The 14,085-nt window shown below is 40.3% G+C and overlaps 1 protein-coding gene across 1 annotated transcript in view; it reads left to right on the top strand.

Annotated features, from left to right (window-relative positions):
• Window positions 1–314: 314 nt before the first annotated feature.
• The window catches only part of KIAA1328 (KIAA1328 ortholog), a gene marked incomplete at both ends in the record, with an annotated part of 51,889 nt that continues 38,118 nt past the window's right edge, over window positions 315–14,085 (top strand). The window contains one exon of the mRNA XM_010161952.1: window positions 315–434. Coding sequence (XP_010160254.1) covers window positions 315–434 — 120 coding nt within the window. The remainder of the gene's footprint in view (window positions 435–14,085) is intronic.

Genomic DNA, 14,085 nt, shown 5'->3' with positions numbered 1-14,085 from the left:
CAGAGGGTTGTAATTGTTCCAACTGAAACAATGTCATCACCTGCCTTCTGCTGCTGTCCCTTTTCCAATGATAAAAGAATTTGGTGTGATTCTTCTTTTTTCCCCTCCCTGAGCAGAAAGAAGGTTGTACTTGAACATTTATCTTTAGGCAGATTTATCATCATTAGGCACTACTCAAACACACGATATCTGTTTTTAAATTGAACTGTTATGGATCTAAATCAGATTTACACAGAGTCAGTTGGTATGTATTTGGCTCTAACTATTTGTTAAAGAGTATTTTTCCCTTAACTTCTGATGTCTCACCTCTGCAGCAGCAGTACAGAGAATGCCAGGAACTTCTGAGCCTTTATCAGAAGTACCTAGCTGAGCAGCAGGAAAAACTATCACGCTCCCTTTCTGAACTCAGTGCTGCCAAGGAAAAGGAGCAGAAGGTAAGCTCTTTTCTCCCATGTCCTTTTTTAATGACATCATTGCAACATCTTTTCTTGTTTAAAATTGCATTTGTATTAAGTGTGATGTCTTGCATTATACAGTGTCAAATACTGTTCTGTGACTGGCTTCCCATGAGTCTTCACTTAATACATGGATTGCAGAAAATGAAAAAAACCAACCTACCCAAGTTTTGGGTCAATATAATGGGTGAAGTTAATTGACATGCTGTAACAGAGTAGGAATCCTAGGAACGCAGGCCTTTGCTAAGGAAAAAGTTAATAGACTTCTATTTTCTGTCCTGTTTCTTAAATAGTAAAATGATTGTAGTCACTATAGGTACAGCCATTCAAATTTTCACTGTGGCTTTTGATGATTGAAAAGGACATTACAGATGATGTATTTGATCAATAAGAGGTTTCTCAAGTCTGTAAGGCAGCCCATCTGATTTGAGCTACCCATAATTACATATGCAGTTGAAAATCAGAAAATGTTGACTAGAGATACGATGTGTTAAATTAAGTGGTAAAATGTTTCTCAGATGTGTGCGGCCAAAGACTTGAAAACATGGTTGCTTGAGGGTTTTTTTTGTGGTGGGTTTTTTGTTTGTTTGTTTGTTTTTTCCTGATAGCTAGGTTCTTGATTTGCATCCCTGCTGATAGCAGATAGACCATGGAAGTGAAGGCTACTTATGCAAGTGCTCTACCTAATGTTTATACCTGCTGCTCTCTTTGAGTAGCTTCCACCTGGGACTCTCCAGAGTCTACCCTACCTAATATTGCCTTATTTTATAGGTTGGACCTTTGATCTTATCTTTTTCAGGAAGAGCCTTAAAGGCTTATAATAGGGCTAGAAGTAAAGTCATCAGCACACAGTATCCAGAAGGTGTTATGATTCCAGGTTCTCAGTGTTTCCCTACTCACAAAATTGCAGACAGATCCTTCATCTCGGGAGCCTCTGAAGGAAGAAGTGCATTTTTAATTCTGTTCAGGAAGCAGGTAGCGATACTTCTCTGACTTCATTGGCATCAGAAATCGTTTTTTATCCTGCTGATGGTGTTTTTTTCTTCTTTTTTGTAAAATACATTGTTGGACATTGAGCTGTTTGTCAGGCTTTTAGCCTTTATAAACATTTAATTTCCATTCTTTTGTATTTTTATCTGCCATCCATTTTGTGATGGCATTGAGTTCAAAACAAGAACCCTTTTCTCTGAGAATAGATGATGGCTGTGTTCTTGTCTGTGATAGGCAACTTGCTGGGGGTCTCCATGGAGAACAGTCCAGGGTAGCCCATGTAGTCCAACAACACTGTGACAGCTTCGTTTGGGATGATGCCGAAACTTCTCTCTGGTTTTGCTGTGCTTAAACTTTCGCCTTTAGCCTTTCACCTTTAAATACACGTATCTTGTACTAGGTCAGCAGCTGTTGTAGAGGTATCTGGTGTAATTGCACCTAGAGTGCTAAAGAACAGAAGCAGATAATAGAAAACCTTCAGCCCATTAACTGTCAAATCAACATCTTGTGGTATAGCAATCCACATTCATCTCTTGTTCTTCTGTCTTCCTAAGCACTCTATCAGTGTATACACACAGACTTCTCTGAACTTGTTTTCTGATTTCATGTGTAAAGTTCTATCAAACATATCTTTGGTCCCATTATTTCTTTTCTCTATACTTACAGGTATTGTTGTCCACAAATGCAAATTCAGATATTATATTGAGGTTTGCCTTGACATTTCATTTATGGTTATCTAGTCTACAGCTCCAACCTAGCAGGTCTGAAATTACCCTGGCCCTCTTGCCCCTGCAAAGCTTTGTACGCATAGATAAAAACCTGTCAAAGCATGTTTCAGCTGTTTTTTTTTTTTTTTTTTTACAGCTTGCAAAATATTTCTAATGTTTCTAGCCTTCCTCTTCAATTTTCTCTTTCTGTGCAGTCCTGGTAGGCATAGAGCTGTTTACATCCTGATTGTATTTTGCTTTATAAACTGTTACCTTTTTCCCCAAACAAGCACTTCATGCTATGTTTCTCCTCACGGCTCAAACTGTGGAGAGAAGTGCAGGGCTGCTTCTTTGTGTCGGTTTTTTTCCTACCACACCTCATAGAGAACCATTTTTTGCACACCTCATGTGATAGCTATCAAAACCAGCAAAGTCACTGGGCTGCTTCTTGATGGACTATTGTGTTATTTTCACACACCTTTTTTTGGTTGCTTTTTGTCTCTTGCCTTAACACTTGAACTGCGAGCTCTTAGGCTTGTAGTTGGTCTCTCTTTTCGAGTGTTGTCTTAACCCTAATAGTTCAGCCAGGCTTGTGTTTTTGGGAGGTAAGAATTGGGAGGGGGACAGACCTAGGAAACTTTCCTCGTGCTCTGAGTGCTGCCCATGCCAGCTTTCTCTGCCCTGCTGAAGCTCTTGTGCTCGCCTTACTGTTTTAAGCTGGACTTTGAAAAAAAAAAAACCTTGTTTAAATATTAGGCTAAAGAAAGTCTTCTGGAGTTTGTTTTGAATTCTGATCCATTGGGAGTTTTTTCCCTGTTGTTTCTTTTTGACTGGATTAAGGAAATACTGGATACGTCTGGCTTTAAATCAATAGACACTGGCTTGCTACCTAGTTTTCACTTCTTTGAACTGTCTAGGAGAGGTAATCAGCATTTCCTATTTCAGGTGACTGCTGATGTTACTGGGGCATCGGTGCTTCAGCGTAAGATCTCATTCTGTTTTTTTCTCAGTTTTCCAGAAACATGGGACTGCATAGTTACACCCTGTACTGAAGCACTTTGTTCTGCCTCTTATGAGCTGTTCTTTCTTGTTTCTGTTCATTTTCCCCTCCTTTTCCTACTTGTTTGTTTTGATCATTTCTAATGCTACACCTGTATCTTGGCATCACCTGCTCCTCGCCTGTCTGGCTCCCTCATTCTTACTGTACAGTAATGCTGACCATGAGCTGTCACTTCCCCTGGGCTTAGACAGCTATTTGAAAGTATCTCCTTGCAGCCTTTAAATGCCGGCCTTTGTGTTAGAATGAGACAATTAACAGGTCAAGAGAACTGCAGCATTACCGAAGATGTATGTCTTGTTGTGAAAAGAGGTGGAGTTGTACAGGAGGCAGACGACTGCAGTGGCTGTGTACATGTGTTTCAAATGCAGTTTGGGCTTGTAGCTGTATTGAACTAATGCAGCTACTTCGGTGTTAACTTTTATTTTTGTCTATTTTAGCATCACCTAACGGTAGCAATAATTCTGAGATCACGTTTTCCTCTTACCTAATATTGCTCCTTTATAACGAAAGTCAGCCCTCAAAATTTAAGGAAGCGTTCTGGTAGTAGTGAAATAAAATTGCTGGGAAGATGGTGGTGAGATGATTTAGGACAGAACTCTTGTGGAGTCAATAATCAGTAACTGGAACATGGAGGTTCCTTTTTTTGTGAGATAAAGTTAATTCCATTTGAAAAGATACTTAAGGTGACATGAATTGAATTATTCAAACTGGCCTTCTCAGCATTAACTCTAGGTTAATATCTCATGATGCCTCTGGTTTCATTATAGCAGTTTTAAGTACATAACTTTTTATAATAAATTCAATACCTAGAAGCCGAACTGAAATTGGTTTACCTTCTACCAACCCATAAAAAGAAGCATTAATTGTAAAGTGAATATTAAAGTGGTCACTAAAGTTGACTCAGATTCAAAGAGATAGCTCTTGTGTAAAGGAAGTGCAGAGCTCTACTGAACAATAGGCTTTTGCCCTGATTTTAATAGAAAATACCATCCATAATAAAATGTTAAACAACTTCTATCAAAAATGATTTTTGGATGTTCTTTCTGCAGCTCCCAAATGCAGTCTCTGCCATTTTCAGAAGCTATACTCAGAGATGTAAAGAAAATTGCCCTTGTTCTAGGTAATCAGGTCTGACCTAGTTATATAGTCACGGCTTCACTGCTATCTCAAACAGTGGCAAGAATCCAGTTTACTTTGGCAAGTCTCTGGCTGGTGAATCTGTGGATGCTCTGCAGTGTAGGGCAGGACTTGAGTCACCGAAGTGGGACAGGCGGCTGAGTTTCTGCAGGACTGTGATTCTTGAGCTACTTCACCTGAAAGAAAGATAATACCTGTAGCCTCAGCATTGCCTATTAATGTTAATCTTTGAATTTACAAGTACAGCTGGCAGCTTTTGTTTCTTATTTGTGGAAGATTACCAACACATCTGCTAATTCCCTTGATTTACATAAGATTCTTGTATATGTGTTTGAAGCTTTGGTTCTTCCCCTTGTAGAAATGGCAAAGATACGGGGTGGGATTCTAAACAGAAAGGAATATAAATCATTTATTTTTCAATGGGATGTCTGCTCTCCCCCTTTCCTGTGCATTACGTGGTCTACCTCCTGTTTGGTGTTTGTGTTTCAGTAGTGCCAGAGGCCCTCATCAGGAACGAGGTACTGTTGTGTACTAAACACTGCAAGTATGCTGAAAGACATCGTCTGCTTTGGGAAGATTGTAAAATCTTAAGAAGATTAACTTTTGTGGGGAGGATAACTTTTTTTTTTTACTCTTTTCTTAATGTTACTATTTTTCTTGAATCACGTGTTCATCTTAAAAATTATTGACACAGTTGTGGTGTAATTTCACAGCAAATTCCAAGGGAAGCCTTTTCTTGCCAGGAACAGGAAGTGTTATCTTTTCATCTTGGTGACTAAAATCCCTGTTCGTATCTTTGTCAATTTTTGCCTTAATAAGGATGATTACATACTAAAGCTTCAAACATTGGTTATTTGATTTTTTTTTTCCCCTTTTGAAAAGGATATTGAAACAAGTCAATATTCAAAAACCCTTGCTTTCTGATTGTCCAAGAGTTTCCCATTCCTCTCTTTTTTCAACACAGGTCACCTTTAAACATGTTCTTAGCTTACTTCAAGAAAAAAATTCCCACATATGCAACAGGCTTTGAATGCTATAAAGTAAACCTGCGTGATAGAGTTGACTGTGTGTTTACCCAGCTGTACGGGAACAATGCATGAGTGCATCTGAAAGATTCTTGAGAACTGGGATAATAAATAAAGAATTAATTTGGCTGTGGACCCAAGGGTATTGGAATAATTTTACGAGGCCATACAGAGATAGAGTTTTAGCATGAGTAAATACTGGGAATAGCCTTGCCTTACCTGTGTTACTTACGGCAAATCCTCTGATCTCTCTCTGTGCCTCTCTTTTCTGTAAAACAGAGATAATGCTTTTGTCCCCATTCTTTCTGTCTTATACTGAGAATGTCAGGTTTCGGGTGCTTCTTCATTGTCTTCAAAGTGATTAGCAATGATATTTCAAACTTAGGGTGGTCTGGAGTAGACTACCTTATAACAGGATAAAGAAAAATCATGTTTTTTCCTTTCACCTCTAGGTTAGTAAGTCATAGTTAATTTACCTGTCTTTTCTAAAAAATGCTAACACCAAACAACAGTGCAGATGGACATAAATATTTAAACAAAAAGGAAACATCAGTACTGAAATATCTGCCTATTGCTAACATTCACAATAGAACTCCACCTGCACTCAGTCCCCTGGAAACGTGTGCCGTACCAGAACTGTTTGGCTCGCATAAAAGCTCCGTCTACTTGCATGCTGTGAATGATGCTGTATTCGTGGTGATAAGCACCTCACTCTCGGCTCACAGCTTAAGCGAGGTCTGAGCAGTTCACTGCTTAACCGAGATCTGTGCCAGTTCACCTTTTCTTTTTTATATTGTCTTTAATCAGCCTTGTCTCTAGTCTCTTTAGGGCCTTTTGATTTTCTTTTTCTTTTCTTTGAAGATTCCTCTTTTGGTTTCATCCACTTGGATTTAAAATCTGTCCTTCCTGTGGAAATCTTGTCCTTAGGTGGACACTCGTGTCTGGTATGTATTTTTCTGTTGGGGGATAAATCTGGAAAGAAGACAGCACCTTCCTTTCTAGCAAAACGTTCTCTTGGCCCTGTAGACTCCTGATGATACTGTTGCTATTGTGAAACATTATCTCTGGATCTTTAGGAGAATTTAACAGATCTGTAGGACTGCCTATCCTTGAGAAGCACTTGGCAGACTCTTAGATCAGATATTGCAATTTCTTCAGTATGACCCTCAGTGGCTTTTGAAAGACCATTGTGACCATATTCACCAGCATCTTCTCAGTCTCCCTTCGAAGTGTGAGTAAGGCTTTTTCAGTGAATGCTAGGCTTCGTAAGACTGCCCTTGCAGTCAAAGATTCTGTAGTATACTACAGGCCTTGAGGAAAGAAACTTTGGTTCTACCTTTTATTTTGTGGAGTTACCTGTTTACCTGACAACCACTAGGACTGTCACCATCCCAGCTGCCCACCTGTATGTTGGCACTTTCGGGGGTATAGTCCATTTGACCTGTGCATATGCCCTTTGGTCCTTCTGTCTTCGGCCGTTTCCAAAAGTTGAGATTCTTGAAGATCAGTTTCTCCTGTACTTCCAACCGCTTTGATTCACAAGTTCCTGATAAGGAACCTCTTGAATTCCTTGGAGTGTGGCAGGTCCTTTATGTTGTGTTCAAGATTACAGTCCTGATGTTCCTGACCTGCTGAAAACCAGTGCTGGAGGCTTTGAAAGCCTGACTGAACATGCAACCTAATGTAACTTTGAAGGTGACCTTGTTTTGGTGAGGTTTGGATCAGATAACTAGCAGAGTTCTCTTCCAACCTGAATTTTTCTGTGACTCTGTTCTGTATTCTTTCTTCCCCAACCCTATCCACAAGAGAGATCACCCTGTGAGAACCTGTTTGGGTAAAAAGAGAAAATGGTTCTGGGCCAGTAGCAATAGTCCAACAACTGCACCCGTATTTCTTGAAGTGCAAATTATTACAGTTGCTATGTCTTTCTATTGAAATGAATAGAGGCTGTAGACTAATCTAGGACTTCATAACATAAATACCTTTATTCATCAGGTTAAATTCCAGATAGTGTGACATTAGTGGTTATTATATTGAATGATAAATTGTTTACCATGTCTTGCCTGCAAAGCACACATTCCTGTGTGTCGATCAGGTTGTTTAATTAGAAGTGTCTTTATTTAATGAAAGCCTGGTGATTATCAGTTCAGGGCACTGTAGGTTGGTCTTTGTATGGCAGAAAGATTTTTCATGAGAGCCAGGACTATAATTTTCTTTCAGCTAAGAAGGTGGGAATTCGTTATCTGTCTGTACCAGGATGATTGCCTGCAGAAATATCTCTTCGAGTTAGTTCTGAATACCCTAAGATTTAGCTCAAGTTTTTCATTTTGAGCTGCAAAAAGTTCAAACTTAAAGTTTTTCTGATGCACAGTTTGCCATTTGAAGTTTATAAGGACTCTCCTCCTGAGATTTTATCCACCACAGGACAAATTTGTAAAGTTCTGGAGATAGCTGGACTCATTGCCCTGTATAAGCAGAATATATCTGTTGGGGTGGCATCAGCACAGACTGTGCATCTGGGGCACTTATTGCAAGGCTGCATACACATTGCATGTGATTATGGTTTAGAACAGCCTGGTTACCTTTCTCTGATCCACTGAATGCATTAAATAGCGTTGCATAACAGTTTTTGGTTGCCATATACTCATGGTAGATGCCAGAAAATGTCTGAAATGTCCCACTTTCGGATGTATAGTAATACACGTTTCTCTTCATTTTGGAAATTCGCTCATATGATTTCAGAGCTTGAGATGTGGGTAGCAGCAGACCACGCAGACATTCAGGACTGTCATGTGCCAGTGATGATTCATAATACCATCAACACAAACAGCGATACATGAGTTCTCTGTGCAAGAAACTGTCAATCTGAAACCGAAGAAGTCAAAGCTAACCACAGAGACACATGGTTTCTCAGGCTGACTGAGCTGCTTCATAACATTTAGAGTAAAGGAAAGCAGATGCTGTCCTCTGGCTTGTCTCGGCAGTCTGGATTACCTTGAGATTGGTCTTTGCCTTGTAAGAGTAATTTCTAGTCAATCTGAAATAGGTGCATTTGCTTCCATGTTACATCTTTCCCCATCTGTTCTCCTCTCCATAAGCAGCAGCAATCCTTTTGACTGGAGCAGGCCAAACACATTTTCAGGATGTCTTCTCGATTCCAGTGTGTAACTTTAAAAATGCTTTTTTAAAGTGAGCTGGGTCATGAGCAGTAGTACCTCAGTTGAAGACAATCAGTTTACAGCGCATCCGGTGAATGTCTCGGCTATAAAACTTCAGACAGAGGACTTTTCACGAAGAAGTAAGGACATTGGTGGCTTCTGTGGCTGGGTCAAAGGGCCACCCTTGCAGGCTAATGCCATTTTTAAACTTCAGCAGAAGAGCTTTTACTCACAGTTATATCGAGGATGTCCTTTGAGTCAGGAGCCATTTATGTTCACGGTTACAGAAAATGAAAATGAATATTTTAATAGAGAACTTGTCTCATTAAATGTGCTTTTGAGGCTGAAAAGGTAGAACAGTCTGTGAGCAACTGAGGCCACCCTTCTGGATTTCAAGTGACAGCTTGGACACCACTTCTTTTCCTGAGATCCATGCATTCATCACATAAAGCACAACGCTCCACTGTTAATACAGCTTAGTGGCACAGCTCTTCCTTTTGGATGCTTACCCTTCAGTGCTGATTAGGCACGCTGGGACTCCTGGTGACTTGTAGTTTTGGAGTATTTGATAATGTCCCTGGTAGTGAGTGTGTACATTTAGACATAGGGTGGAAGGAGCCAGACCAGTTGATTTGATCTCTAACTTTTGCATGAATTGTGGGTGCACTGCCTTGGATTCCCTAGAGAGGTTGGGGCTGAGAGGAGTGGGGGACCTGGATTGCACAGTACTCTTCAGGTAGCAGCATGCATGTCCATGTAGGTGGGAAGGACTTGCTTCTGAACAGCACTGCTAATGCAAAATTCCTCCTGCTCTGTGTGCCTCGGAGCATGTGCAGCCATCATGTGAATGTATAGGCAGGCTGGCTTGTAACTACCCTCTTGTTTTTCAAACCAGTATGTAGCACCGGGTGAAGACAAAAACCTATGGCTGAAACACCAGCACAAGTTCAGCATTCACACTTGGACTGATACACGTGTGAGCAAGCACAGAATATAATACTGCCTCTGATTGTGAGACACTATTATTTTCTACTTCTAAATCCTAACACAGAAATAAGTGCCAGTGGTGTGTTTTGGTTTGTTTTCTTGTGTTTTTTTTTTTTTTTAATATATTTATTCTTCACTCCATCATTCTAGTTAATCAACAGATGTCAGCTTTTTGAAATTTTATCTTAGGTCCTTTATATAGATTCTGAAGCTTCAGGTAAAGTCAGAGCCAGTGGTATGCCTGGAGGAGGTCTGTTTTACCGAGGAAATGAGTGTTCAGACACACATGCAGAAAGGTCTTTAAATATTTAGGCCTTTGTTTTTCATTTTATCCATGGGAATGTCATTAAAGGGACATGAGAAGTTTTGATTAATATTTTTCATTACTTGTGCTGACCATGAGAATTCTGCATACACGTGTGCTGCTGGGGCTGCTGCTGTGGTCTACCAGGTAGCTGAGGGCTGGCAAGCAGATGAATTGGGATCTAATTCTGTTCTGTTACTGTCTTGCCATCAAGTTATTTAATTGCTTTCTGGCTCAGTTTCTTGTTCTTTAAATAGAAAATGGGGCCCACGGTTTGTTAGGGTATCTAAGCTGAGTGAATTTAAAATGCTGTGTAAATGCAAAGAGGAATTGTTGGTCTAGTTATGAGTGTAAGATATTGTAAGGAGAGCTCTGTTGTTCTGGGACTTCTCTGTACATAAGTTAATACTTGTAAAAAGGTAGTCTTCCTGCCTGTGCTGAGTTAGAAAGAACAACTACTCTATATGGGGAAAAACACTCTGATGCTCTGTGGTGCATATTATGTGATTTATTTTGTGGGCCTGCTTATTCATCAGAGGTAAAAAGGATCACATCATGCGAAATGAAGAGTCTGTGCCTGTGTAAGTAAAACACAAGAAGAAAACACTGAAGTCCTCTGTTAGCTAGACACACAACTATGCAGTCTTACTGTTTCTTTAAGCATTAATTCTATTATAAAGGCTTACCTGAAGTAATGTTATTGTAAAAACACGGTTATTTAAAATGAAGTAAATGTAGAGGACTACAGATTTTCTTTTAAAAAAGCACTTCAAAACTTGTAGATTCTCTGCTTTGTCAGTCAGACTGTGCAACTCAGTGAACCCTAGCATATCGGGAAGTTGCTCCTTGATTCCTTCTTCCTAACGAGTGTGTGATGGGAGCATCAGTCACTCTGGGGTCCCTCTGTAGAAAGCAAGAGTGAGAAAGTGTGATGCATCTCCAGAAGGTGACTCACATCCAGCTAATGATTCAGGTTACTAGAATCTGGGCATGTTTTTCTTCTGAAATCCTTATTATTTTATCAGTTTTCAAGATGCTTCTTTTACTTCTTCATGAGCAATTAGATGACAAATCACTAAGATGATCAACACTGAACACACAGTGTACATTCCCTAAGTAATAAGTAAGACCATGCTTTTTCTTGGTGTGGCTTGTTGATTTTCAGACATATCATTAATGCTGTTTACATGCTGAACTAATCCTTTGTGTTAAAATTAGTGAATATTGTAAGTACTCCTTTTAATTTGTCTTGAACCTTTTGGACCTGTGAGTCTAAACTTCTGTGCGGGAGCATATTCCAGGTGGCAGGCTGCCAAATAGACCTGGCAAAAAATGGGGACGTTCATTATGCCCTTTTAACTTTTTTTCCTAACAGGAGAAAGTGAATAGATTGAAATAACAGATGAATACTTCTGTTATAATAAAGAGTTTAAGAACATTATAGAAATGTTTTGAAGTGTCAAAAACACTGTAAAATGAGGGGTTAGTCTGTTTTTAAACAAGCAAAAGGCCAGGAAAAATCTTCACCTTATCCAGTGAAGATGCTGGTGAGATCAGCAGGTGTTTTTTTCTCTGTGTTAGTGAGAAAAGTGATGGACAGGAGAGCTTCAGACCCTTCAGTGAGAGCTAAGTTGGGATTTCAGAGACACTTTAGAGCCACAGAGGTAGATAAGAGATTTCACAGTGGTAGGGGTTGAAAAAAAAGTGCATCCTACTGTCTTCTGGTAGACGAAAAGCTGGACATGAGCTGGCAGTGTGCGCTGGCAGCCCAGAAAGCCAACCGTATCCTGGGCTGTATCCAGAGCAGCGTGGCCAGCAGGTCGAGGGAGGGGATTCTGCCCCTCTACTCTGCTCTGGTGAGACCCCACCTGGAGTGCTGCGTCCAGCTGTGGAGCCCTCAACATCAGAAGGATATTGAACACTTGGAGCAAGTCCAGAGGAGGCCACGGAGATGCTCCGAGGGCTGGAGCGCCTCTGCTATGGGGACAGGCTGGGAGAGTTGGGCTTGTTCAGCCTGGAGAAGAGAAGCCTCTGGGGAGACCTTATAGCACCTGCCAGTACCTGAAGGGGCTACAAGGAAGCTGGGAGAGGACTTTTTACAAGGGCCTGTAGTGACAGGACAAGGGGTAACGGGTTTAAATTGAAAGTGGGGAGGTTTAGATTAGATATCAGGAAGAAATTCTTCACACAGAGGGTGGTGAGGCACTGGAACAGGTTGCCCAGAGAAGCTGTGGATGCCCCATCCCTGGAAGTGTTCAAGGCCAGGCTGGATGAGGCTTTGAGCAACTTGGTCTAGTGGAAGGTGTCCCTGCCCATGGCAGGGGGACTGGAACTAGATGATCTTTAAGGTCTCTTCCAACCCAAACCTTTCTATGATTCTGGAAGCAAATGCGGCTCAGCGATTTGGGTGCTGTCTGTGCTAGCAAACGAGAGCCAGCGTAAGACCAGAAAATTGCTGGTACATGTGGCAGCCCCTCTGGGGCCGGTGGCCACTGTCTTGTGGGTGCCTGCACAAAGCCTGGCGCAGAGATAGGAGCTGCTGCCATCAACACAACCATCACCACTGTGGTATGAGAGAATTTCCTTTCTGCGGTGGTCACATTCAAGTAATTAAGATTTAGACACCCTAACAGAAAGCTTTTCCTCACAGAAATTGGTCCTCACAGTTATGGTTTTTACATGTATTTATCCCTTTTCACAAAGGGGCAATTAAACTCCCATAAGTCTGCCAAATTTATTACATTCTGTCTACCTAAATATTTCCTGTCATTTCGGTTGAATGTGGCATTTTCCGATTCTTTTTATCTTGCAACTGCTTAACTGTCACACGTTCCTTCTGAGCTGGCTAAATGTCAAGGGTGGAATAAATTATTACTCACATACTGTTATTTGTACAACTGTAGTATTTGGTTGGGGATGGGTATCCTCTTGTACTAGGTAGGCATCTGAATCTGAATAATGGTCACTCTTCCAAAGAAGTCACGATGTCGATGTGTTGAAGTATATTTTTAAAAACAGTTGGAGATGAAAGCTGCTTTAAAAATAAATGTAGGATGATTACATTGAGTATTACTTACTGATATATATTTCTTGCATAAATTTGATTTTCTATTTACATTGCTTCCTGAAAATGCCATTGTTAATAGAGTTCTGACATCTTATTTCCCTTATTGCTGTCTCAGTAGCATTTTATTTCTGATGCTTTAATAACTCAGTGTAGACTGAAAGGATAAAACTGAAGGAATTGACTGAACTAATTAGACCCTGATTTGTCTGGCTGTCCAGCGCCTGACAAACATGTCTTTGACATAAACAGAATAAAACATTTTTTGCCATTAGCCACTTACAAATAGCTATTTTGGCAGAGCTTTGGAACTATTCAATTCTCAGGGCATATTGTCCTAGGTACAGCACCAATTCAGGATTTTTCTTTCACCACTGTGACTCCTCCTTCCTGTCTGTGTTGAAGTAGAGTCATATTTAGTAGCTTCACAAAAACTCAAAAGCAGTTAGTGCAGTTATCACCCTAACAAACTCAGTATTTCTGAGAAAGTGGAAATGTTCCCATTTCAATTTCTGGTTAATGACACACTTGAGTATGGGATCTGAAATGTCAGTCTTTGTATTTTCTAACCTGTAGAAACTTGAATAAAGCTTATACATAAGAGCAATCAACTCTGATAGCAGTAGGCTAAATATCGGTTTCTGAAAATAAATTTTATATGAATCTATTCTCCAGACAATTTGACTTTTAAATGTTTAAAAATGTGACATCTTTATATAAGTGAATACAGATTGAGGCAGGAGCTATAAAAACTTGAAGTTTCCATGCATCACCTGCTTTTCACTATCACCTGTTAAACAGCACAACCAGATACAATGCAGGCTTTACTACTCTCCATTGCAATAATTTACTGCCCTTCTGACCTATAAACAGATAACCGTTAGCACGACTTGATACTGTTAGATGTTTGGATACGTTCTCGAAGGTAATTCACGGTTTTAAATATTGTATGTGTGAAAGGTTTTATAACCCAGCATTTGGAAAACGGCGGCATTACATTTCCTTGAGCAGTGTTCTGGGAGTAATGATTTGTCACTGCAGCTCAGCTACAGGTCTTCCTGAGCAAGCGTCCTCTCCTCTCACCTCCTCCCGGAACGCTCTATCCTTTCGTAAGGACCACTGAAAAACCTCATTAAGCACCTTCCTTTTCGTGAGTGTGTTCCTAAAGAGTGACTTCACTACAATCTGCATGCAGAAA

Source organism: Eurypyga helias, unplaced genomic scaffold, assembly GCF_000690775.1.
Source record: "Eurypyga helias isolate BGI_N326 unplaced genomic scaffold, ASM69077v1 scaffold34650, whole genome shotgun sequence".
NCBI classification, from domain to species: Eukaryota; Metazoa; Chordata; class Aves; order Eurypygiformes; family Eurypygidae; genus Eurypyga; species Eurypyga helias.
The sequence above is the reverse complement of the archived record's forward strand: the minus strand, read 5'-3'. Positions and strand labels throughout refer to the sequence as shown.